The 27818-nt window shown below is 38.3% G+C and overlaps 3 protein-coding genes across 4 annotated transcripts; 1 reads left to right on the top strand and 2 right to left on the bottom strand.

The window, feature by feature from the left end:
• Positions 1-850: 850 nt before the first annotated feature.
• Positions 851-6982, bottom strand: eef1akmt2 (EEF1A lysine methyltransferase 2). Of its 2 annotated transcripts, XM_034025089.3 has the most exons (7): positions 6876-6982; positions 6319-6462; positions 5301-5366; positions 4800-4914; positions 4242-4349; positions 2395-2611; positions 851-2048 (listed from the first exon to the last, which is right to left on the bottom strand). In XM_034025089.3, exons 2-7 carry the CDS (start codon positions 6411-6413, stop codon positions 1951-1953), a joined length of 699 nt encoding a protein of 232 aa, XP_033880980.1. In that variant the 5' UTR covers positions 6414-6462; positions 6876-6982; the 3' UTR covers positions 851-1950. The 2 variants fall into 2 exon arrangements, with proteins under 2 accessions (XP_033880980.1, XP_058882206.1); XM_059026223.1 differs by lacking the exons at positions 6319-6462; positions 6876-6982 and adding an exon at positions 6026-6099.
• Positions 6949-18603, top strand: LOC117414690 (BRISC complex subunit abraxas 2-like). Its single transcript, XM_034024456.3, has 9 exons — positions 6949-7180; positions 8832-8922; positions 11508-11544; positions 11780-11846; positions 12229-12419; positions 13202-13321; positions 14446-14530; positions 14621-14735; positions 15191-18603. Exons 1-9 carry the CDS (start codon positions 7109-7111, stop codon positions 15691-15693), a joined length of 1281 nt encoding a protein of 426 aa, XP_033880347.3. The 5' UTR covers positions 6949-7108; the 3' UTR covers positions 15694-18603.
• A 218-nt stretch (positions 18604-18821) lies between these two features.
• Positions 18822-23891, bottom strand: LOC117415321 (4-hydroxyphenylpyruvate dioxygenase-like protein). The gene is made up of 5 exons (XM_034025520.3): positions 23078-23891; positions 22118-22284; positions 21658-21809; positions 21173-21309; positions 18822-20623 (listed from the first exon to the last, which is right to left on the bottom strand). The coding sequence occupies exons 1-5, from the start codon at positions 23800-23802 to the stop codon at positions 20428-20430; spliced, it is 1377 nt and encodes a 458-aa protein (XP_033881411.1). The 5' UTR covers positions 23803-23891; the 3' UTR covers positions 18822-20427.
• Positions 23892-27818: the final 3927 nt, after the last annotated feature.

The following is a 27818-nucleotide window of genomic DNA, read 5'->3' as shown; positions in this document are numbered from 1 at the left end:
CACTGTACACAACGACCTATGAATAACTTGGCCTTTTAAAGTTGACACTGCATCTGAGCTTACTGTTCTTCAATCTTTATAGAGATGGAACCGACATTGATCGATTGCACCCGTGTATGGAGCTCTCTTATGGCAGCTATTCCAGCCATACGAGAGCTCCATTTGTGTGTCAGATTACAAAGTAAAGTTTTACATTTTGTTATTCCGCTACCGGCATTACAAAACAGGGAAGAATACAGTAAGAGTCAACATGTTCTCATTTGAAGGGGTTTCTATGAAAAGTAGTGCTGGGAGAAATCAGAATCCAAATGACAAAAATACCTTGCACTTATTTCACGTCTCACCAGAATCCGCACGACAGTTTTAAAAAAATGGCAAATGAAAAAGAGGTCTGTGTGATATGGCGCATGGCCACGCCCCCTGCCGCTATGCAGTCTCCACCTGCGTTCAGAGCAATATAATGGCTTTTAATACTTTTTGAAAAACGAACGAATATCCGAACAAATATTTACATTATGAGCGAATATCCGAACATGAAAATCCCATGTTCGTCCCAGCACTAATGAAAAGCGATACACATTAAAAAGGCAACCAAAGTGCTGTATTAGACACAAACTACAAATACCGTAGGTACAAAATAAGGAGCCCTACAGCAGTTATGTTGTTGTATGTTACTGAAAAACATGAAGTTCCAAAGCATTGCTTCTAGCAGCAGCCTCCTACAATAATGCTTAACCAGCAATTTTGTAATAAAAAAGGGAAGTACAAAGAGTAAAATATATTGAGGCAGGAACATTTTCATAGCCATGAAAAAAGTTGATAAAAAAAGCATCAGTGTTCATATTAAAGGTGGCTTTTAAACATGTTTGTTTATTTTCTAAATATTATCCCCATTAGATTTACAATGAGACATATTGAAAGGAAAAGGTACCGTGTTAAGTGTTAAAATTGGCTCTTGTTATCTCAGGCAGAACATGACAATAAAATACTCTCATTGCCTTGCTGGTAGCCCTACCAGGATCATTTCAGGTACTTTGGTGATCATTTCAGGTACTTTGTTTACAGTGTCATTAAATTCATATGAAGCAGTCGCATACACCTGTATATCCGCCACCACTGCTGGCAATTTTAAATTTGAACTATCGGCATCCATACGTACATAAAAACATAAGTGTGACATACAGTATGCATCCCCACGTTCCAGCAATTAAAAGAACATTCTTACCAAAGACATTCTTACCCGCTATAATCACAACTGGAGCTCTATACATGGGAATAGAATAAAACAAAATGTGTCATGCTTTGGTGCATGTCTGAGAGATCAGGTGCTGTAAAGTATCTAACACTTTAGAGAACACCCCCACCTGCTGTTCTGTTTCTGATCTCAAATGGTTCAACCTTCTCACAGTTTCAAAGACACAACTTTAACTGTAAAAGACACACATTTGTAACATTTATGTTCTCAAGCTGACAGAAGCAGCTTTACTAACAATAATGCTGGCAGAAATATCTTTGGAGGATGCTTATAATAAAAACTGAGCAAGATCAGCTGGGGAAATGAATGCAAATTCCTGATGTAAACCTTTACAGTTGGTTGCAGGCTCAGCATTTATGGCAGACGAAACCAATGCTGATAGACAGGTCAAGTTAGCTGCCCTGCTGGACAGTCAGGGTAATGGCTGTGAAAATGTCTCCATATTTTTATGCAAATTTTAATATAAAAATGCACCTTGAAATGATTTCCCTAATGTTGCATAAACTTAAAGTTCTGTATAAATTCTGTCATGTAAAAGTAACGAAAATCAATGTAATCCGAGTCCTTTGTAGAAAATGTTGCTGTAGATTCCTGGGACCTTTTTACACACCCTTTCAAAAGTTTAATTGGCAACAAGGCAGACTCCTTCCCAGAAAGGCTATTTGTGGTTCAATCCTGTATTTAAGTTTAAGTGTTTAGTTCTTCCTCTTTAAAACCAGCGCTGTCACACTATTCCCAGTTCTCCCTCCAAACTGGAAGCTAGGCGTTGGCAGCTCCTGCTGAATCTCAAATCCTGAAAAGACACGAAGTGAAATACATTGAGTGAGCTACCAGGAAGCAGCTGAATTATCAGATACATACAAGCGGAAAGACAAAACTGCAAACTGGGGTACAGCAAGAACTTTACAGGATGAGTGAAACACAAACAACCAGGTCCTGCACACTTACAAACAAGCGTCTCCTCACTCCCCACCATGGATAAAGAAAAACAGTATAACAATAATAATAACAACAACAATAATAATAATAATGTCTCCACAAGTGGGACTGCTATTGCTTCCTCGCAGCCAATGCCTAACCAGCCGCTGCTGAGTTACGAAACATGACCAGATTGTCAGGAGAATAAAATGGTAACGCACCTTTGCAGAGAATGCTAAGAAGCTGGTCTTTGGTCCAGTTACACGATGTGATAATGAAGAGCCCGTCGTCTTTGAGCACCGAGCGCACAGCCCGAGCATACTGCTCTCTGTTCTCTGCCGCGTTCTCTGGGTTCAGACTGATCGCATCAAACGTCCCTTTATCGATGCACACGTCAAACCCTGACAGCTCAGGAGAGGGGCTGAGAAGGTCTTCTTCCTGGTTCACACAGCATGTTTAAGTGGCAAAGCATGAATTAACCAGAAACAGCATAGGCAACTATGAGAAATTATTTGTAATAAACTGCATTTTTTTCAGAAGAATATATTTATAGATATTATACTTGAATTAACAAAATAAGTTGTAAAATATTCGGTTACGATGCAAACAAGAGACAGGGGGGTTTACAATTGGACTGAACACAGGTTAAGTTTTATGTCGGAGATCTTTTGTCCAGCTGGCACATCTTAGCCCTTGTCCACTTCCTCACATTTCGGGAGCCAACAGAAGGAGTATTACTGTAAACATCCCCCTGCCCCCCTGCCCCCCTCTACCTTCCGAATCTCTCACTAATTTGTCTGCCAAGTAAACAGCAAATGAAAGAGGGCTTTATCTCGCAGCAGTGTAGCTTTGAAAGGTGTTACTCAGTCACTGACTTTTTAAACACACACACTGTAATGAATCGCCACCTCGGCTCAGTGAATTGAACGGATGAGAGTGCACTGGTTTAATTTAGGATGAATTTGGAGCATAGCGAGTGTGGTGGATTTACAGCTGTCGACACTGAAGACCCTCTTGTGCCGCAGAGAAGGTCCGGGGCAGGATGCGGTCAGTCTGCCACAAGCCTGACCTGCACAAGACTTCAGCTTGACCACGGTCAATATTTACTCTAAAGCAACATAATTAATCCTGTTTTGAACCCACAGAAAATACTAGCATATTGCACTAGATCATGGAATTAAATGATTTATTTACATATGTATTTAATTTTTAAATACACAGAGAGGTATTAATTTGTGCACAAGGTGGGAAAACTATTTTGCAATGATAACCACAAGTACATCTGGCACCCTGCCATTTGCTTCCTAGTCTTCTAAAGAGAAAACAAGCCAATGTATCCTTTAAATTAAGGACTCTTTTCAAACCCAATATTAGCGGTCAAATCTGAACAGTGTCTTTCAACACTAAAAGCACAGTCTAGAGCAGCTTCTGAAGGATCCGTTCTGTAGTCTGGGTTGGAAGGATAGAGGAAATGAAAAAAAGCAAACAGGCTGAAAGTAAAGAAAACAAAGCTTTGGCCCACAATCCTAAATACCTCCGACTTATTTTCAATAATAATAATTTTAAAAAAAAGTTAGTAAGTAGGATCTAAACACTTTCACTTCTTGTGAAATCTCAATTCAAAGTTGCTGTAGCTAAATAAATAATTATTTACGTCTTGCTTGTGCAGTTTTGAAAGAAGCAGATGTTATCGGAAACATGTATTTTCATTTTAAATAAATGGTATCTGGTATATTTATATATAAAAAAGCTGTTTGCATGAAACTTGCTCAAGCTTCATTAGTTCAAGTTTTTTAGGTGCACCATAACCTGGTGGTATATAAAGACATCGTTCTTTATGTAAAATACGTACTTTTACACGTGCATACCGTGGATGCAGGTCATAGTGATTTGACGTTATGACGGCTCTAATTTTCACAGCAGGCGTGAATATCATTAACATGCTTGTTAAAAGTAGTTATTGTTTTGCAATTAAGACAGTAAAACACAACTAATTTTGGGAAATATAAATAACACAATTTTAAATGCATTAAATATCAATATCCAATACATCATATGCCAATGTTACCATGATCCTGATGTTTGTCAGTTCCTCCTTTGCCATGATATTTTTTGCCAGCTCAACAGAAGCAGGGGAGTAATCGATTCCAGTCAGATTGGTAAACCCACATTTTGCCTTAAAGAATAAAAAAAAAGACAAATTGGATACAAGCCTCTCAATTTGATAAACTAATGAAACACAGCATAATTCAATTGTGTTACTCATTTTAGAGTGGCTGCTGCTACTACAGTGTAATCAGGTTGAACTAAACGACAATCAGACAATAATGGACATAATCAGAAAAAAAAAACCCTTGAGTGTTTGTGCTCTCTTAAGAGTGCTTTCAGTATGAGCAGCCATTAACTTCAGCACACTTAAGTGCCCACCAACACTGGTTTTTTTTTTTTTTTTAAATCTGGGCATAGACACAATGTTGTACTAGGTTACATTTTAAAATCCTTATTAAGACAGTCATTGTATGAAAAATGAAACAAAAGAATATTTTGAAATAGATTAGTACTGGTAGTATTAATATAGAGAAATGTCTAAGGTAACATCATTATTATTATTTATAAATATATTTACCAGTTCCACTAGAAACATCCCATTCCCTGTTCCAATATCAAGCACAGAAGCATCTTGTGGAATATTTTCCTTCTCTAGCCACTGAACAACCCGAGCCATACTTTCCTCGCCAAACCTGTAAAATAAATGTGTCACTAGCACCCATATCAATGGAGCCCCTTTTTGTGTTTCTGGTTCTTGCATTAAGTATTGTGGAATACTTCAATTTGGTATATGAAGACATTTGAAGTCTGGCAGGTTGCTGTTGCTTCCTGGGACATAATCTACAGATGTGCTGTGGTTCAACCCCATGCCAATGGTCCAGCTACATTAGGTTGGAGGACAATGTCAAAGTCACCAACACATTTAGGGTGCAGGATTTAAAAAAAAAAAAAGTAAATCAGGTGACATATGCAAGGAGGAAAGCTGAATCCATTGTGGATTCAGTGAAAAGATAATTACTGCCAATTTGTCACTTTCTGTTAAGCAACATCATCCATCACATATTAAAATAGTAATTACCAGATCTCCCCAACATCACCAATTTCTTTGAAAGTCTGCAGTTCTCTTGTGTAGGCTTCATCCCAACTGCAAACAAACAAAAACATATATATATATAAAATTAGGCAACATTCATCATCCAAAACACAATGACATACATGCCTATCTTCAGATGCCGTCACCGCTCCAATTACAATGTATTAAAAACACAAGCAGCGTTCCCAGTCCAATTTCAATCAATACAATCTTGTACTGCAGACATTGATTTTTCTTTCCATTCTTTTTCAACGCTGCTGAAATGGGCAAGCTGGTGTTTATCAAACCCAATTCGTGTGCAAATTCCAGGAACCCGTCTTAACGGCGGAATACAAACATTGTAATTCATGAGCTAATTGATTGACCCCGACAGTAAGCAGAATCCATTCTATCTAAAATGCTTGCCAAAAACAGCAAGACATTAATATTTATGCTAAACTCTTGCGAGTGTGGACAAGAAAATGCCGAGCACAACTAAGGGACACTTTTGTACAATGCATTGAGTATCGAAAACATCATATGCATGGCACTATCAATTTAAATATATATATATATATATATATATAGTCATAGATGATAAACAAATAGCACGAAACAGTATTCCAAAATGGATCGAAACGTTAAATGAATTATCTTTTTGGTCTTAGGGAGATACACATTTATACACAATTTGAGGAATTTACAAAACTATGAGAATGTGAGGAACTTACTAAACAATTCTGAAATGCAAACATTTACAGAGCCTAATTGGTTTTGGTTTTGGTGACATATAACAGAATCCGAACAGACGCTTTAGTTTACAATACAATACGTGCAATACAAATTGCTCTGACAACTAATTCAATGCCATGTGTGCTTTGCTATTGAAAATCTGCTGTTTTACTACGTGTTAGAATCGCGTGCGCGTTTTGCGATTCTGTCATTCTGGAAATTGTCCAGCCGCAGGAATCAGATTCTTAATTAGCGCGTAACACCTGTGATGTATAACCCAGACCGTACTTACTATTCTTTCGTTCCCAACTTTGATGGAACAAATTCACATTCCTCTCTGTTTTGCTCTGAGTTCACCGAGCCACGTGTGCTACCGGCAGCATCCATCGTGCCAGAGGAAGAGTTTAATGTCGACACAGGAAGTACTTCTGCTAATCTAAAGAGATCAGAAGAAAGACGTTTTTGAGACTGATTGGGATGTAGTGTATTTTAAACACAGCATACCTCATAATATTAATGTCAGAAGCACACATCCATTGCTATTTAAGGGGCATAATCACGTGTTACTGAAATTCAAATAGTGTACACTGTAGATGCTCGGCTATGGGGAAGGCAGTTTCAATACATGCAGCCTTATTCAACAAATGTGGGAGCAACCAAGTGTAGACATTAATAGGTTCCTCCCCACTATAAAAGCATGATTTAAAGAACAGTACACAGTAACACTGGACACTTCACATTCCTTTGCAGATGCTAACCTGTATCCCAGGTGATATATGCAAAAAGGGGAGGAACCTTTCTGCTCATTCTACTGGCATTCCATGAAGCTAGGAACGGAGTCACCTTTACCTTGTTCTTTCCCATTGTGCATTTCCATTACTTTGTCGAGTTACAACAGAAGCTAAAAGTATCCCTCAAACAATTTCTCCCAGGCAACTTTTTTTGTCAGTGGGTCACTTATTGACGTCAAAACTACAATTCCCGACACCTTTAGCTGCGCTCCCGGATGTTTGTGTCTCCGCGAGGAAGATGAGGTCTCTGTGACCGCACTGGGTTGTGGGATAGGTGGGGGTATTTCCATCATGGCGGCTTCTATTTCGGGCTATACGTTCAGTTCTCTGTGTTATCACAGTGCCAACAGCAACTCCGACCACGTATGTATTCAGACACTTGTCGTAGACAGTAGAGACGCTAATTGATTGAGCCGTGGCAATCCTGGTGTTGTGCTTGTTTTAATATGCTGCTGTTTGGGGAGCTCCGGTCCAAGTTTCTTCTCAGACAGTGACATCTTCCTGAATTTGATGCAGCTAGTGCTACTGGCACCGCTAGTGTCTCGGTAGAGCTTCTTGGTCTCAAAGCTAGAGATATTGGGTTGTTATTTGGGGACTTTATTCGTATTACGTTTGGACTGACAGATATTTTGTGTCGGTTTATAAGTAGTTTGTGAAGCTGATGTTTGACGAGCAGCAACACAGAACTGGTGTCATAATTAATGTATAGTGTAAATTATTCTATGAAACCGGTTTACTCGTATCAGTGCTAACAGTTTGAAAACAAATTGATAATTATAAATCACGTCTCCTTTGTTCACCTTTTGTTTTTAAGAATACATCTTTTAATAATAAAATAGTTTGAGGTCCTTTGCAGTATTTACCGTGATGCTTTTTATTTTGCCGATTGAATTTACATGGATGTGGATTATACAGTGTACGCAAAGTCTTTCCAAAATGTTATGGGAGACAGATTAAATTGAATTTTTTGCATGGTATTGTTTTTGAGTAAGTTTTTTTTTTCTGTGCTCCTACCCGTGTTTTGTGTTATGTCAAAAGTAAATGGTACAATAATATATAGTATTGTACCATTTATATATATAGAATCATCAATATAGAATCAGTTTCACATACTGTCTGTATTTTGAAGAAAGTGGAAAGGTAACAATACATCTTCAGAGAGGACAAAAATAATTTTAAAATGGCAAACTACTCAGAACTCCTTCCTCCAAGTCATTTCTTTAGTTGTGGAATACAATTAACGTTGATTTATTACTCAGAAGTGTTGCCTTTGTACTTTCTCATAGCTCTGTCATCTTTATTTATCAGTCCAAATTACTTGCTAATGTTCTAAAGAAATGAAATGTCTCCTTTGTCACTACCAGTCTCTTGAAATCTTGGTGCCTGACACAGGGATTCAAGCACAAAACCGTGCACTCCAATGTCACATTTCTGAACTGTCTTTAAAACTCAAGCATGGTTCAATATTGATTAGGTATAGGCTTAAACACAGTCTTTTGCTACATTATTTTTAACAGATGTCTTATAGATTTGGGAAATGTACAAATTGTAATAAATAAGCCATGCTGAAACATATTAAAGAAGGCTTTTCAGTTTTAATATTCAAGGTTTGTGTCAGCAAAAAATGATTTGATTACCCAAGCCAAGAGAGAGTGTAAGAAGGGAGGTACGTTTGGTTACTGGGTGTGTCTCCATGTAATTAATAAAATATGCAGTTGTTCACTTCTGAGGCTGTAAAAAAAGTAACGGGATGTGTGCAAAAAGAGATTCATATGTTTTTAAAAGTTCCAAGTGTAGGTCCAGTGCCTTTTTAAGAGATGTACATTATATTGGCTTATGTTAAAGTACATTTTCGCAAGTTTTACATTTGTTGGGTTCATTCTTGTTACTTGTTACTGTATTTAAAATGTTGTTAATGTAGAGTGGCACATTATTAGAAAATAGTTAATTTAAACAGTAATGTAGACTGTACTACAGCATGTACTCCAATTCTGATTTGTTTGTATTTTTATAGGAAGGCTTTCTCTTGGGAGAAGTAAGGCAAGAGGAGACTTTCAGCATCAGTGATTCACAAATTAGCAGCACAGAGTTTCTTCAAGTTTTAGGTGAGACTTAATGTTGACCTTGTGTTTGTTATCAAGACTGTCAAACTTCACTGTGAGCCAGAAGTGTGCAGGCTTAACTCTATTGGGGGGGGGGGGGGGGTACAAACGTCATCTATTATCACCCCTAGCCTAGCATTTTGGGAGCACTGAGCTTGGGCTTGTCTGTCTTGAACTGTGAGTTTAAAAAAGGAGAATTTATGTGGCGTTCTAGGTAAATCCCAACACTGTAAAACATTTTTACCTCCACTTCATTGCCCAATATCGTGTTTAATGTTTCATTTTAAACTGATATATGGTGATTATTTGAAGATGCTTTATAAACCCACATCTGTTCCAAATCAGATACAGCCTCTGTCTCGCCTTCCATGGCAGCAATTCCATTGCTGGCCAACATGTTGCATAAAATGTCACCTAAATTTGCATTGACTATTACAGGAGAATGGATTCTATCACTAGAAATCTAAGAAAGCACTAGAAACATACATGTGTAATTACACTAACTGTTTGTCATAAACAGCATTTTTCACAGGGACACAAAAACATCTTGACTAATGTCACTTTCAAAACAGAGTGTTTTCCCAACAGCAGCATTTCAAAGCGGCGTTGATTACTACCCTGAATATTGTAGCTTGCAGTGCACAGAATAATAATAAGTAGTATTCTCAGAAGTGGGATTATCAGAGGCAGGTTTAAAATTGACTGCAAACAAAGAAGCAAAGTAGCAATGAACCTATGTATACTCACTTCCTCTTTCTACAGTTTCTCTCCATATTCAGTTTCAGGAACCAGTATGTAAATAAAAGGTCTTTGAAAATGCCCTTGCAGCGTATTAATTATTAATACATTTCCATTGATTTTCATGGTCAGCAGTCGGTGCAGCTATCGGTTCATCGTAGAGAAAAAAGGGGGAAACTACATTTTTTATTAAAGAGCATTTTTTCCTGTGTTCTGTATGAAAGACTAACCTCTGAGATATTAGTGTCCTCAAAAATATAAACATAAGTTACATAATATATATTGCTAGATTTACATGCACAAGGAATCAATCCTTTTTTAATGAATTGTTTTGAATCTGATAATAAATGTAGAGTTTGCAAAACTCTAAACAAGTTTGGAGGAGCCAATCCTTCAAAACCACCGATTCCAGCGCCAAACCGGATTATGTGCAGAATCGATTGCTCAAACAGGTAGCTTGAATCAGATTAGATTGTGCATATAAATGATGTAAATGTAAGTTGTCTTTAATACATTTGCAATTTTCTTAGCAATGTTTATATCCTGTTTCTTTGTGTACTGCTGTGACACTTAAAGCACTGTACCTTTAAGGAAAACCATGTCATTACTGTATTATGGATGACCTTAATAACTAAGGTTTCAAAATTAATTTCCCTACCCTTAAATATCTTTGGTACGCTTTTCACTTATTAAGTTTAACTTTATATTTCCCTTTTCAAAGGAAGTCTCATTCATCTGTCAGTTTAATTAAAGCAGGGTAGCAGAGCAGATAGTGCTGTATCTTTACAAAAAAGTTCCACTGCACAATAAGGGAAGTTGTGAAACTGGTATTGAAGCTGTAAAAGGGTAGGAAAATGCAGTTTTAAACCTTAGATAATTCATGTTTAAGTCTGAAGTGGCAGGCTGCTTATTACATTTCTTCAGACCATCAAAGCAAGTTCAATACTAATGCTCTTAGTTAAGCCATTAATGACCAATTTAAATCCTGGCTCTGGTCCGAACTGCAGTCATTTCAGACCTTTTGTACATTACAGACTGTTTTTCCTAATGCTTTTCTATCGGGTTCTACAACTTCCGCTGACTGGTCTCTGCCCTGCCATGATTCAGTTATCCAGGGTCTGAGGAACATTATGACTGAGTAGAAACAGTGCTGCTGTTTTTTTTTTTTTTTGTTTTTTTTTTTTGTTTTTTTTTAGAGGAAGACATTACAAAAAGTTCTGTCTTAAGTTGTGTATTTTACCTAGAGTAACTTAACCTATTTAATTGAAGAGATTGAACAAAATTTCGGTGTGGTTAGCATACCCATGTTTTCAAGATAATAATGTATTGCTGTATTATCTTTTTTAGCTAGGTGTTCTGTGTCCTTTTTTTAATGCAGTTTCTGCTGTGGTCATTATTGGTCATGTTAGATAACCACTTGGGTAATGATAGTTTTCTGTCTGCCTGCTATGAGAAGTACAAGGATGGACTACTGACACCCTCACTCACAGTCTATGCCTGTTAGTTGCTTTTACAGACCACCGGACTATGGCCAAACCAATGCTAGGTATCTAGAGTTCTCGTCTTGCACAAGGGGGTATTTGCCCTTTCCAAAGCCAAGTAAAGCAACCCCTTGTGATTGCCTGTTATCCAGATAACAGTTAATTACATTTCCTAGAGCAATCCAGATTAATTCAGTTTAAAAAAAAAAAAATACAATAATCTGTTGTTGATGAGAAAGATCATTGTAACTAGGTTTTAAATAATTGCTCTATGAAAGCATTATACATCATTAGGTTTGCATATGTTTGGTTGAAAAACAAATTACTTTTTGTTGTGCCACTCATTTTATTTCATTTAATCTTTTACAGAAATCCATAACCATGAGCCGTGCTCACAACTTTTTAGGTAGGTAAATGGCTTTCTGTAACTGGAAAGGTTCTGACCTTGACTAGCAATACAAGCTAGCTATGTAAATTAGCAACCTGTGATTAATATTTCTATATAATCCCTTGATTATACAGCTACATGTAGCTACCTGTGTTTACCTCTTTGTCACTATATTTGTGGTCTGTGTCTAGTAGTAATTATCAGCATCTAAAGAAGTAGACTAATAAAACTGCTTTGATTTCTTTGTTGTCAGCTTTTATGACTACGCAGGTAAAATCAATGAGGAAAATCTCAAAAGAATTCTCAAAGAAAGAAGAAAAGTAAGACAACTTTTAAGAACATTGTAGCTAAGGTTGTTGACCTTATGATTTGTACTAAGTTTGTTCCAGCTTAGGATATTGAAATGATTTTTAGGTCTTAACTTCCTCAGCTGGCAGCCTTTGTAGGATTTATATATACTGCCAGTTTCTTGAGGATACTGTCTACTACATTTTGTGCTGTAATCGCTTCTTAAAAAGGCAGACCTTATTTGTAATCCAGGTTGTTTACATGTCATGTTTTGTATTTACTGACACAAAAAAAACACCAAAATATATAGTTTACGTAGATACCATACATCAAAAGCACATTCTGTATGTTGACTGGTTTTAGCTTGTGTTATATTGTAATGGTGACATTGCCTCTGTGTTTGTATCCCTACAGAATGTTATTGGCTGGTATAAGTTTCGCAGAAACACACAACAGCAGATGTCTTTCAGGGAGCAGATTATTCACAAACAGCTGACCCACATTCTTGGAGTGCCTGACCTCGTCTTCCTTCTCTTCAGCTTCATCTCCACTGCAAATAACTCCACACATGCATTAGAGTATGTGCTGTTCAGGCCAAACAGAAAGTAAGTGACTTTACAGTGGTGCTCCTATTTTGACGTGACAGTCAAGCGCACTTATCGAGCGATGTTTGGGGTTGGGTTTTACTTGAGCTATATTGCCTAATGCAATATGATGCTTGTACTTTTCTGTTTTTCAAAAGGTTACCTTTTGAGTTAAACCTTTCCTTATACCTGAGTAAAACTGTACTTAATGAAAAAATGGGTGACGTGTGGAAACAGAAAAACACCAGTGTTGCAGGAGGAAGCATGATCTGGCACACTACAATCCTGTACACTTTGCAGGGTGTTCTTTAACACTTTAACCCTAACTCTAACACTGCCACATGATGTCCCTTTCTAGAAGAGTTTTCAATTCAAATACCACACTAAAAAGCTTTTATGCGAGAATGTATTGTGTTGTCAAGGTGTCGTGATTTTCTGTATCTCACAATGCTATTGCCGGTAACATTATTATTGTTATGATAGAGCTCATGGTGAGTGCAGTCCTCACCTTTGACTTGCAGATGACCTGTTACTCAGTAAAGTGTAGTGTTTTATTTCTTGGAGCCCTGCCTATGAAGATTAAAGGCTCAATCAGCATCAACCATTTTCCGTTTGTGTTTGTGTTGGTGTTTGGTATTCTAGCCTTGCTTGGAAACCAGCTGCCTGGCGTTCCTTGAGGGTGAAAAGTCACTACGGGGTTGTACGCTTATGTAATGTATAATGTAAACAACAGAGTCACAATAGAATGGGTATACATTGTGTCTGTGACCTGTGTTTCCCTGTAACTCTGTTTTCTTCTCTAGGTACAATCAGAGGGTCTCGCTTACCATCCCAAATCTAGGCAATACAAGCCAGCAGGAGTATAAGGTTTCATCTGTACCAAATACATCTTGGAACTACGCCAAGGTGATAAAGGAACAAGGGTGAGTCAAAATTCAAATGAACTTTACTTTCATTTCAACACTGCTCCAAGGGAGCCAGTGCTATTCTGCATGTAGACTGGAAAGAAGGGATGAAGAACGATCAGCAACATTATAGGGTAATGAATCACACCACTGTAGAAAACTATACTGTTACAATATAGTACCAATATCAAGTACAAATTAAGATGCAATTTTAATATTGAAACTATGGAACCAACAGTGTTGAATTGAAACCTGACCTTCTGAAATGGGGAAACGAAAGACAATGGGCAGTTACTGGTTTGATAATCTTTAATGCCTTTCTCAAATGCATTGATAAAGTATTATTAAATGGCTATGATTGTATGTTCAAGATGTTATTCTATTATAGTTGGTAACACACCTATTTACAGTATTACTGTTATTTCCATTGTATAACCCAGAGAACAACAGCATTCATAGTAAATTGATTAAATACTGTACTCGGATTGTTATCCTGCTTTGTCTGTCCTGAAGTAATAGCTAAAGATTTAAAAATGTAGGGCTCCCGAGTGGCGCATCCAGTAAAGGCGCTCTGCGCGGAGTGCAGGATTTGCCCTATAGCCTGGAGATCGCAGGTTCGAATCCAGGCTATGTCACAGCCGACCGTGACCGGGAGTTCCTGGGGGGCGGCGCACAATTGGCTGAGCGCTGCCCGGGTAGGGAGGGCTCAGGTCGGCAGGGGAATCCACGGCTCACCGCGCATCAGCGACCCCTGTGGCCGATAGGGCGCCTGTGGTTCTGCAGTGGAGCCGCCAGATCTGTGTTGTCCTCCGGCACTATAGGTCTGGTGGCATTGCTGTGGATCTGCAGTGCGAAAAATGACGGCTTGGCAGGAGCACGTTTCGGAGGACGCGTGTTCCAGCCTCCCTTTCCCGAGTCAGCGGGGTGGTTGCGAGCGGTGAGCCGAGGATACAGATAATAATTGGGCATGCTAAATTGGGGTGAAAACCGGGGTAAAATAATTGGCGACGACTAAATTAAAAAAATAAATAAATAAAAAGATTTTAAAATGTAAATAACATTTAAAGAAAACATTTGTTTAATGATTAACTTTAAAAACATGTTGTGTTTTTAAATAAACTTTACAAATCCATGATTTGCAGGGCTGAATTCTTTGACAAAGACGGGGTAATGAAGGACATCAGAACAATTTTTCAGGTGTACAATGCACTGCAAGACAAAGTCCAGGTAAGGTCGCTATATAAACGGAATGTAATATACTGTACAGTTATTGACCTTAACCCTACTAACACATTTTAAACCCTATTTGTGTTACAGGCAGTCTGTGGAGAAGTGGAACATAGTGAACGTCTGAAGGAAACCTTTCAAGAAGAAGTAAAGAAACTTAAGAAGCAAATAGCTCTCAGGAAAAGTGAAAAGGAGGAGGAAAGGAGTAAGTATCCACAGTGGAAAGCTAAGCATTATCATCAGACTGGTTATTTGGTGTTCTGATCTGTAGAAGCAGTTTGGACTAGTGGAACTCTGGACTAGGATCTAGAGGAAAAATAGAACAGACACCAACCTAAATAAGAGAGATACTTTATCCAAGGTAGTTAGGAAAAAGTTACACAAAGTTGAAGACATATTGTAATATTTGCAGTTCTCAAGTGCCAAAAAAAAAAAAGAACATTCAAATATTCGTTTTTCTTTTTTTATTGCCCTGAATGGCAACTAGAGGGCAGGCATGTAACAACTTATCTTAGCAGTGGACTTTCCCAAAAGCCCATTGTTGGTCTTGGAATGCCTGTTTGGTTCTGGTCCAATTCCAGTCATACTGTTGCAAGACAATTATATTTTATGCCAAAGTAGTCGGTGATGAGCATTTCTTGTTTGCATTTCTTTTCACAGGACTTTCACAAGTGCCGGAAGAACACAAGAACACATATCGTGCTTATAACTCTCAGGTAGTGTGTCCTGGTAATGCAGCTGAAGAGTACAGCCTGGAGAACCAAGATACCTCAGAGACACCACCTCCATACTCCGAGGTCATTCCCCTGGACAGCACAGCGGCCAGTCAGGAGACCAGCACTGCCTACCTGCCGCGGCCCCAGGCGGTGGGCTCATCAAGCTACGCCCAGCCGAGTCTAGGAGCTGCCAAATATTCAGGAAACGGAGATGGCTCCAGCACCGACTCCTCACAAGGGACACCAGGCAGTGGAGTGGTTGGGCAGCTAGCGAAGGGGGAAGAGGAGGAGGAGGAGGAAGATGAGGAGGACAGCAGCGAATATGAGAACTTGGCAAACGAGCCCTCAGAATCCTCTGACAGTGAATTCTCGCAGCTTGCAGAGGGACGACCGGCATCGCTGAGGCCAGACGGTGATTCCAGGAACTCCCAGGCCTCTCATATCTGACAAGGGGGAGGGTTAGGGGAGTGATAGCTCAGCGAAACATGGGTCCTGAATTTGCTTGAGTAAACAATCTGAATTCAAATAGACTGAGGAAGCTGAAGCATTTAGAAAAAAAAAAAAAAAGCAAATCAAATCCAGAAAATAAAGCCGTGCACAGACAATTTTAAGAAGAGACGCTTCCGCTGGTTTTTTGTTTTAAATTTTTATTTGCCCTGTTGGAAACCTTTTGCGCCAGATTCCTGACACACAGATGGGCGCTTGAGGATCCTAGCCCTTCCTGTGCCAGTGAACATTTTTAAAGATCCTTTTAGGGTTTTGGAGGGAGGGTGTTCTTTTGGGGGGGGGGAAAAAAGGCTGCTTATGAAATCGTAGTAATAATGAATTAAATTAATAGTAATAAAAAAAATCTTCCAGTTGGTTCCACATTTTGGTTACACTGTGGTAATGCCAGTAAACCATTTCGGGGTAAACAGACTATCCAGATTAGTCTGTGTTCATTGTCTAGGATTTAGCTAGAGAATCAAATCATACCATTACCTCTTGCACTATTTTGCCTTGTTTTTAAATTTATTTAAAAGAAGAAAAGGGAAAAAAATGTAATTTGTCAGCGGCCTTTGAAGTTCTTTGGTTTTTATGAGCCAGAGTAGAGGTTAGTTAGGAAAAGTGTTTTACAAGAACTATAAGAAACCTAATCGGAACAAAGAAAAAATATTATATACTTGATTTAGCTTGCACGTTTTTTGAAAATTATTTATGTAAGCAGGACATACTTAGTTTGATCTGTGTATCAATGTGTGTTTAAAGAGAAAACAATACAGTAGTCTGTCGCGTATCCGATGGCAGTGGGACCAGAGAAAGGGGGATATGTAAAAAGTCAGATAAATTAATCCTGTTTTAAATAGAATTATACCATTATACACAGCTGTAACAATTACTATATTCACACAGGGAGATCCCCTAAATCTCTTGTTTAGAAAGATACAGGGTATTAATGCTTGTGACAGAGTAGCCGTCTGCCGTGTGGGTGCGTGCATTCGCTGCTGAGTGACAGGCAGGAGATTGAGACGGAGGTTGAAGTTGATACGCCCCGCAGGCGAACAATGTTCAACACACTGAACAATACGAAAACTTTGGTGGGATCTACAATCTCTGAACTAATCTCTGTTCAATAATAAACAAACTCCGGCTACTCGCCTGGCTGACGGCGGTTTTGACTTGCTTACTCAGTCTTCGGTATCCTACCCTGGTTCTGGTTCTCACTCACTCACACTCGCACATCAGTGAACTTCAGCTTCTTTACCCTTGTTGGCTTTGGTTTTGCAGCAGCCCTGAGGTGAATAAATGTAACGTTTTTATACCCGACCCCTGCTGGAACACACCTACCTGCTGATTAGATTCCACACCTGGTAATTACACACAGCAGGCAGGAGCGTCCGGTACTTAATTAATTAATTACAATAAATACACACTATTTACAATATACATTTACACAAAAAATCCTCTTCATGCGCAGGGCTCCTGCCCTGCCACAGTGCTATATACACTTACATTAGTGTCAGGTAATTTTATACAGCAGCAAATACATAGGGTTAGGGTAAAAAAAAAAAAAAACTTTTAATTGTAAGCACAACTCGCTTTTGCTTTCCTGTAGCCATTTTGCATTAGTGCTGTAACGTTGCTGAAGAGCTTGATCATGGTGGATAAACGGTTAGGGCGGATACACGATGGATTACTGTATAACAATTAAACAAAATCACCATCAATAATGAACTGGTAGTCAATGCCAGGGCACGCTGTCCATCTCTGTATCATCAGGAATAACACTGATCTCATCTGCTCTTTGGTGTGCTTACATTGCTTATTTACATTGCTAATTTCTTATGCTATTAACCGATACTGTAAATCTGTGCCACAAATAAATGTGCCGTTACTTTCGGGAGCTGCAGAGCGCAATTCTGTGAATTTCATTTAGACTGTTTGCAGAACCGGCGCTCAAAACAATTTGCTAAACAGTCTGTTATCTTTAAGGTTGACACACCCAAACTGAAATCTATGAGCAGGAGAATCTGCATCTTTTCCTTTCCATATCTACTCCTGCTTTAGATAACAAGGTCATGTTCCGTGGGAAGTGAAAGGGAAGTAACTCACGAAGGTCCTAGTGAAATCATTGGCATTTACTGCAATGGCCTTCCATATTTAATAAAGGGGCGACGTGCTGAAATCATGGGTTTTGTTGCCTTCTGTTGATGAGCCCTGTAGAAGTATTCCCAAAAGGAAAAGGAAGAAGGTTTATGCTGAGAGTTCTCACTGACACCTGTCGAACACTCCTTACAAACCAAAAGGCAATAAACATCAGAACAGGGTTACTCCCAAGCCTGAGGATGGAAGACACTTTTCCCTAAGTTTAATCAAGAAACCTGATTTGTATAAGGATTATAAATGCATTAATTCAGTTTGTACAGTCTGTGCTGACTTTCTATTTTTAGATAATATATCTGGGTCTAATGAAGCTGCTTGTGTTTTGACTAAATGGATTTATGATATATGGTACAGTGCACAAAGAGAACCCTCACATGAAACATCTATTCCTGTACAACTATTAATGGCAGTTCATTATTTTCCAGACTAGGTTGCGATTATCAAAGACAATTCATAGTTCCCGAATGGCTGGAATGAGATTGAACTCATTTTCATATGAAGTAGTGAAATATTATTTTGATACCAATCCAGTTTGACCACTAGTACCAGAGCGGAATGAATGTATTTAAAAAAAAAAAAAAAAAGGTTTTCTGTCTACTTGTTTCTATAATGTGACATATTTAACTAAGGACAATGGGTTTCTTTATTAGTTTGTCTTTAAACTGTTTAAATTGTCTTCAGATATTAAAACAAGAATATTCTATAAAAATAATACATCTTTTGGATTTGTTGCATGATCTATTCCTATACTTTTATGGATAGTTATCCATAAGTGCTGTTATATTTTCAAGCACTATCTACTATATTCTGTGTCTAGTCTAATAATGGCGAGAACATCATTGTGAGGGTAAGGTGTATAAAATAGAATACTGCAAAAGCCTTGGCTGTTATTATTTTACAAGGAATTGGAAGATATAAAAAACAGGAAAAAGTTCAGCAAATTCGACACTTTATTAATGATTAAGGATTTTCTTTTCTTCCTGTAGCTGACAACAATAAAACATTCAGTTTAGGTACATCTCCCCAGGATAAGTCAAGGATCACAGTCAGACAACTTCTAAAACTAAAAAGGGATCACTGTAGTGTGGTAAGGTGAGCTATGCACAGACCATTTTTTTCCTAACCCACAGGGGCACAAAGGCCAATGTAGTGCTCCCTGTGGGCCCCCAGACTAGATTGTCGACAAGCGTGGCTGAGAACCAGCGAGCTCTTGATTAGGATTATTCACCTTGCTTTGCTTTTACTAGGTGAGTGAATGGGGACCCCCTAACAGATACACTTTAATATAATAGTCACCTAATTATGAATACTCAATCACAGCAAATTATACACGATTGTGCAGTTGCACTAACCAACTACACAAGTTAAAGAAACACTATTGTTTTTAACAAGAAAACATGCGTGATGCCATAAGTATAACTTAATTTTACAGCATAACAGCAGCACTAACTTTAATTAAAGAGTGGCTCTGCAATACAAAATATGTTATTTGTTCTTAAGTTCAACTGCGGTTCTAAATTATTGCAGGTAGAGTATTCGAATTACGTAACGCTCCCTTTTTGTGTGCTTTTTAAAAAGAAGCATTACTAATAAAAATGTGCAGGCTTCTTTTTGACAGCTCGCTCCCCTTCCCGTGCTGCATTTGAAAAAAAATCCCTCTGCTTTTTTTGTTACCCTGAAAAAATAATAAAAATAACAAAACACCAGATGTACATTTACTAGTTTTTGGTTAAAACTGGATAGGATTCCCTCGTCGTCTGTAACCTTTACCTATGAGAGCCAAAAAACTTGTACAGTAGAACCTCAGAGTTACGAACACCAAACTGACCGGTCTACACCCCACTCACAGCCGGAAGTATGCAATCAACCATGCGTGCAATGCAACCATGCGTGCAATGCAACTGATGAAGGCAAAATTACTGTACCAACAAATGAATACACAGAGATGATGCATATTTCAAAGCAAGTATGGGCAATTTTACTGGGAATATTTTAGTTTTAAACAAAGCACAGGTTTCTTTTTTTTTCAAGCCAAAGGAGGCTGAATGACTGAGCAAGCTGTGTGAATGCATTGTGTTTAAAAACCAGCATTACGTTAACCCAGGTTTTCCTGGACGTTTAAATCTGTGTTTTTACCACAGTTACAATTTCAATAGTAACTTAAATGCAGCCTTTTTCCATTTACAGAACTATTTCAAAGACTTCAGGATCATAACAATACGAGTATTGCATTACTCACCAGATTAAGGCTGTACATAGCAGGTGTACACATTTTATTAAAACCACTGAAAACTAATTTTCAGAGTTACAAACAACCTCCACTCCCAATGTGTTTGTAATTCAGGTTCACATTCTTCTTATCTCTTCAAAAACAGGAGTAAATCAAAAAAAAAAAAAAACTAGGTCCCAGTTCACCTATATTTTGTACACAAGGCAGTCAACAGCCTTTCTTCAAGTATGAACAGCAGAACAAACTGGATCAACATCTCCAGCAACATCTAAAAGTGCTCCTTTTACATTATTTGGTACACTTGAATTCTAAACCTGCATCTTCACAACCTTGGTCTGGTGTGCTGCTTGTTTTTGCTTCTGGCATTCCATGTAAGCTTGCACTGATCTCCAAAGAGCTCGGATATTTCCCTCTCCAAAACCGGATGCTCCCCTCCGCTCAATCAATTCCAGAAAAAATGTGTCTTCAGAAAAAAGTGGCTTTGTGAAGACTTGCAGGAGGTGCCTAGTTAATAAAAAGGGATGAAAGACTTAATATATTGATTCCAGTATAACCTTGTATGAGGCTTGCCATGTTGCAGTGCTAATTCTCTAGTGGAGGTATTACAATACCCTGGATCGTCACTCATTAAACAGTTGTGAATGTGGGAAACTGACATAGATAAACCTCATGATCATCTACCGATCAATTTCTCAGTAGAGCAGTCGTTATTCTAAGTAGGTGCTCTATACCTAACAGGGCTTCAGAATCACTGCTGCATGCAATATATTTAGATATTTTAAGAAGTAGCTGTGTTAATACTGCTGTCATTGAGTATAATGAATTACGCTCTTCCCATGGGCACAGCTTACTCCAGAGAAGTAGCTATTCATCTGTCCATCAAATTTTTTCAATACTCCTATCAAACACATTGGCGCTTTGCACACATAGGTTGAATTACCCAGAATCTCGATAACAAGCACAGAACTGAAGCAGAGTTCTACTCCATTGCTGTCGTGGTAGGAGTCAGGAACTAACCTAGAATTGAACCTGAAAGAACCTGGAAGCACATACTTTTTCTTGTTGGTGGTCTGATCTTGAGATCTGACCTGGGGAGTCTCATTCTCCACCTCTGCATCCAGGAGGATCCCTTGCTGGGACAGCAGCTGGGGGTCGTGACCTGCTTCAAGGATCTCCTTCTGCTTCCCCACCTAAGGAGAACAAACACACTGGATTAAAAAAGGACCAACTATCTGGGTTACAGAGCTGGCTGTGAGGTTTCATATTAATAATGAGGGTTGAAGGGAGCAGATATGGTTCCATTGTAAATTGAAGCATGTGACTCCTTATCCGTTTGGAGTAATTGGATATTTTTCAGGTGCTTATGTAAACACTATTGGAAAAAAAAAAAAAACATAAAAACATATGTTCATGGTATTAAAATTTTTTAAAAAGTTTTGTGTGAAAATCCCTCAGTACAGCACCCGATCACTGTGGTTTTTGTACTGTCACCTTGACAGATGCACCAGCATGTGAAGACCTACTTCCAGCGCTCTCACCTCAGTGTAATAGGCAGGTGGAGGAGAAACAAACTGCACTCCAGCCTCCTCTATCGTCCTGGCAGTAGAGATGATGTCTGGAGTGTAGAGGCCAACATGCTGTATACCAGGACCGTGATGCTGCTCCAGGAAAGTGTCCACTTGATTTCTCCCTGGAGAAAAAAGAAAAAAAACAACACTGTTCAGTTTAGTCCTGCATGCATGTAATCATTTACATAAAACCAGTCTACAATACCTGATACCGGCATACTTGTAATTTGATAACCGTGGAACAGGAAGTTAATTCATAAACTTTGCGATAATGAAATGTAATGTGCTTCTTCATACTTGATAGCCTTTTGATCGTACAGAGGAGGCATTACTTTTTGTGTTGGAGATCATTACATGTAAGTAAGTCTTTTGTGTATTGAGAGAAAAAACAGGTATACTCTTCAACCAGACAGAGTGCCAAGTTTAGTACCTTGCTGTGGTAAGGATTCAGCCACCACAAACTTGCAGTCTTGCTGTTTCTTGTTGTGTGATGGGAGTTTCAGCCCCACTTCACTGCATTTCCAGAACTGCATAGCTGTCAGACGAAGCCCTATACTGTCTCCAGTGATAACATACCCCTCATCCACATCTTCATCTCTGTGAAACACAGGATACAGAAAACATTAGTCTATTTCAACCTGAGCTGCTATGTGCATACTCTGAATCTTGTACAGTACAGATGTTATTTTTAATTCTAAAATAACTCCCCTCTTCTAGCTGCTATCTGTTTCCTTTTCCAAGGCCATGTAAAGCAGGTAAGAGCATGCCACTGATTTTACTGTATACGTCATACTGTACTGCAAAAGGCAAATAGTGTTGGTAATGATTCATTTTCATGTATTACTCATACACAGTTCTTAATCTCGTGCCTCTTGTGTGTCAAATCATCATAAAGGAGACAAGGAGTGTGTGTGTGTGGTGTGGTGTGGTGGATTCTTGGCACCATGGACTAAGCAGGTGTGGTTGCAACATGTAAGCAGGAGGTTATTCTGCAGCCTAGTAAACTAAACCAAAAAAAAATGTTTGAGAACTGATTCTGTCAAAGCAAAATTTAATTATGGATTTTATCTTGGATTCCAAGTACACTGTGCATATCTTACTTGAGTAACAATACTTCAAATAATAATAATAATAATAATAATAATAATAATAATAATAATAAGTAATGACAACTATTTTAAGTATTATAATCAAGAACTGAATGTCATACTTTAGCAGGAAGCCAGCTGGCTGTGATGGTGAATTAAAGATGGGTTGTCATTGGGTCATAATGGAGTTCAATATATCACATACTTGACAACTGTGTTGATACAGTTCAGCTATTTTTGAACACCTAATAAAATCTGTCTGAAAGTAGTCGACGTCGTCCTAGGAGTTAATGTAGTCTTACCTACTCATAAGAAATCTCTCAAAACCAAACATTCTCTCGTACCATTCCAATATTTCAGGAGTGCATTGCTGGGGGCATGCGTAGGTAATGTGGTCAAAATGAGTTATGTCGCAAGAGTTACCAACTGCCACGGATCGGGCGTTATTGCCGGCATTGTTAATTTTACAAAATCCTGGTAAGAAATCCCCATCGTAATTTGTCCTGTCGATGAGAGTGTGGCACACATTCCCTACAATAGATTTGACCACCGAGTATGTAACGTAGCCACATCTGTCCTGTACTTTTGTGGGTGGGACCAGAATATCACATCCTTGGTTACGAAGCCTTTTGGAAGATCCCTCTACATCGTTGACTTCAAAAGAAACGTTACATGCTGTGTTTACGACGTATGACTGATAGACATCGTAAAGAAACTCCGGTTCGTGCTCAAATCTGATGTTCTTGTAGTCAAAAGTTTCGAAACCACAATGGTCGTGGACCTGCTCATTCAAAAGATTATTCACTTGCCCTTTCTTGTCGAGAAAGGCAAGGTTAAGTCTTTCGTTGACAACAAAAACAGCCGATCCATTCTTCAAAGCCACCTGCCTCGCTTTACTCGTCAGTCTCTCCGCGAATAAATTGAATTTGTACTTGTTAACTAGATCATTAGTTAGTTTGTCTCCGTTTCTAACGTGGAATGCAATGTGATGCAACCGGCGCAAGGAGGCAGCCATCTTGAGTGTCATATCAGTCACACAAGGTGAAGGGAGGAGCCCGCCTGAATGCAGGCGTGGTTAACTTCTCTGCACCTAGTCGTAATAGTAGCATTATGAGAGAACTAGAATAGGTAATGCATGACATATAAAACTGGTAAACTTAAAGATAAATGCAAATATAAAGCGAGATTAAGAATTCACGGGGCCCTGGGCACAGAATATCTTGAAACCCCACCCCTCATCTTCGTGAAAAAAAAAATGACTTACATTTTCCCAATATGAATAAATACATGCCATTTACAGAATTAACAACGGAAATAATTAACAGAATAAGGCGGGATCAACACACGCACCATAGCCAGACATTAAGAATTAGGGTTAGCTACAGAATTACTGCCTGCTCAATACCGCGCTACAGATATCAATTCAAGGCAAGCGCAGATAGAAAACAAAAAATACATGGGTGCGCTGTACAGGGAGCAGAAACAGAAGAATTGAGCAGGGACTGCAGGCTGAAGCCACATCATAGTGGGAAATAGATAGAATTATTATTATTATTATTTATTTCTTAGCAGACGCCCTTATCCAGGGCGACTTACAATCGTAAGCAAAAACATTTCAAGCGTTACAATACAAGTAATACAATAAGAGCAAGAAATACAATAACTTTTGTTCAAGTAAAGTACAAGTCTGACAAACCACAATTCAATAATACAGCAGGTAATAGTGATAGTTACATCAGGATATGATTAAATAGTGATAGTTACATCAGGATGTGATTAAATACAAGGTACTACAGGTTAAAAACTTGGCAGATTACAGTATTCTGAAGTACAGGATTAAATGCAGTAAAATAGGGGCTGATAAGAGCAAAATAAAGCACATTTACATGAAGGGTGATAGTGTCCCAGGATACAAACAGAGGAGTTCTACAGGTGCTCTTTGAAGAGGTGAGTCTTAAGGAGGCGCCGGAATGTGGTCAGGGACTGGGCAGTCCTGACATCTGTAGGAAGGTCATTCCACCACTGCGGAGCGAGAATAGTATTCACTAAAGCAGAATTAATGATCAATCGGCTAAAATTACTACCCAGCTTTTTGTTGACAAGTTCTTCTCCAAAACTATTTTACAGAAAAGCAAAAATACAGTAGGCTTTGGTATCGAAACAGCTACCTCCAGAGAACCGATACAGTGTGTATGGTATTTCAAATAAATGTAATGTTTCATACGAACAACCTTTGTGTTCTGAAAACTGACCCAAGGAGGCTTATTCTTTACGTTTTTGAAATAAATTAATGATATACATTTTTGTTTTTGATAAAGACGTAACAGCAAACAATAAGTTGTAGAGATAAAGCAAATAATTTTAAACACAAACTATGAAATACAGTATCTACACAATAACTAGTAAGGTAACATGGCTAGTGTGTCTGATTGGTGAATAGAACACAAATAACTATGGGCATTTTTCTGAATTTAAATGCAATATATTAGAAATCTTGCCTTTTTATGCAAGTGTTTGCTTCCTAACTTTAAGCAAACTGAAGTCAGATATTAGGTCGTCAACGTTCATTTCTTGTACCAATTCTGATTTGATTGCCAGGAGGGACAAAGCATTCAAGCGGCTGTGCTGCATGGTGGATATCAGTTTGTTTTTTATTCTAGCCATCTTCGAAAACGACCGCTGTCCTTCACAGTTTGTCACGGGTAGTTGAGATAAATTCGTAGGGCAATGTTTTATTTTAAACATTTTTCTTTTCTTTCACTTCAGTAGCGACGGTTGGTAACCACAAGCACACAGCGGTAGTACATTAATTTACATATTCATGCTGTGGTTCAAGTTCATTGGTGTTTCACTAAAAACAGACAGGTCGCATGTAAAAAACACTCAAACCATTTTTGAGGGAGAAGTGTGTCAAGCGTTAAATAAAAATGCAAAATGGTGAACAGTATTTTACTGCTCTTACAGTGATACATATACACACATATACAGGCTTTGTAAATAAAACAAATGGAGATTAAATATGCATGATCATAATTAAGAGGCCCCTAGTTTTCTGGGATCCCTGGGCCTGGGCCCAGTAGGCCCGTCCCTTAATACAGCCCTGGTGGGGGCCTAAAATGTTTATACATTTTGCATTACTTTACAACAACATGGTGTTTTGTTGTAGTAAAACTGATATAAAAGATGCTAAAACCCATTTAACTGCAGTCATTTTTTTCATACAATATTAAACAATGAAAGGACTAGATAAGCCAGTTTTTAATTTTGTATGAACAGTGTGAACTTCGTCAGAAGCATTTAAAACAGTCCTACATACTAGATTATATCACTTTTGATAATACAGAGGGCATTCATACTATTAAACAGTAACACCAAGAACATACACTAAACCATGCTCAGTGTGAACTCCACCATCAGGTTTCTACCACAGGACTTAGGAACTTAATATTATTTTTATTATACAATGCAATAAGAATTCTGAAATGAGGTACATGTTGTCTAATTATGCCAATAATATGATGTGAACCAAATGACAAACCAATCAGATATGGATTATAAATGGTGTAGTCTTTTGAAAAAAGAGATCATTAGATGCAATTGTGAGTATGACAAGTATGCCTTGATGCCACAGAAAACTGGTCTTGAAAAGAGTTTTGCCATTGATACACCCATATATAGTATTTTGACTGAGTGCTACATCTGCAATTATTCTTTCATTAGTATTCTGTTGCCTGTGGTCTTGAATAAAGCTGTTAAATATAGAACTGCATTTGGAATTAATAAGGCCTGTCAGTAGATAAAGGTTGACTGGTAATTAGAGACGAGTCTGTCAAACTGTTGTTTGCCCCAAAAGGAGATATATTACCAGTGGCATTTACAAAAAGCCACAGTACTTCTAAATGTAAATTCTGGTCATTTACTAACACTAAACCCAAGTCTTTTACTCTTGTCATCACAGACAAAGAAAGATATGTATTAATCCAGATTAAACCTGTATTTCCTCTTACTGATGACTTTTACTGCTACCAGATGTGACATTTTTGCAATTTAATACACACCAGCTGCCCTGTCGAGTGGGGAGCAAGCAGTCACAGACCCACATTTACTCAGTTATTTTTTAAGGCCTACCCTTGAACAACAACAGAATTAAACCCAGAACCCTAGCAACCAAAAGGAAAAATGGTCCATAATGGTCAGTTCTTTCACTGAAAACAACCACATCACAGTAACTATGAGGTCACCATGTTATTGCATTATTAAACTGATTTAAAACAAATAGCATAAGGTATTTAGAAAAAATAAAGAAAACAGTAAGAAAAACTACTTTGACACATGATTTTAAGTGGATATGTAAGTAACATACATTAAGATTAACATACAGGCATATTCTTATAGATATAGGCTATGTTGTGATCAGTACTGATTGCAACAAATTTATGGGGTCCATTTTTCATTCTGTTTGCAGCAATACACATAAAGATGTAAGAAAAATGGTAACAGACGACTCTTGGTCTGTTTATTCCAATGTGAACAAAACATATTCCCCTAAAAAGTGATCTCCTTGTGCCAAATAGACCATCATGCAAGAACTAAAATGTGTTGCTTGTACCATCAAGGTTACAATGTGTTATGCCACTCGTCAGGAGTGAGTTTTTCCTTGAACGTTAAAAAAAACTGGAACACTTGAAGCGGTTACACCTCAAAAGCTTTGAGTACATGCAAAAGTCTATTTATTTATTTATTTATTTCTCTGCAGGCCCTCGACTGCAGCAGTTTCTAACTGATGACATCACCGAGGCATCTGTGAAGCCAGGTTTATACAGCAGGCTCGAGAAACTGACGCCATTGTGGCTCAAACTGAGCGTGAGAACCATGTATGTTATAGACTTTTTGGTACCAACATGGTAAACGCAAGGATGCAGTTTCCTAAAGTTCTCACCTTTGGAAAAAAAACTATTTGACATGAGCAACGAAAGACGTCGCTCCTGATAGGAAAAAAAGGACTGTCCAATCAGCTTCAGCAAAATGGATCTGTGACGCGTG

This window comes from Acipenser ruthenus, chromosome 7 (assembly GCF_902713425.1).
Source record: "Acipenser ruthenus chromosome 7, fAciRut3.2 maternal haplotype, whole genome shotgun sequence".
NCBI classification, from domain to species: domain Eukaryota; kingdom Metazoa; phylum Chordata; class Actinopteri; order Acipenseriformes; family Acipenseridae; genus Acipenser; species Acipenser ruthenus.
The sequence above is the reverse complement of the archived record's forward strand: the minus strand, read 5'-3'. Positions and strand labels throughout refer to the sequence as shown.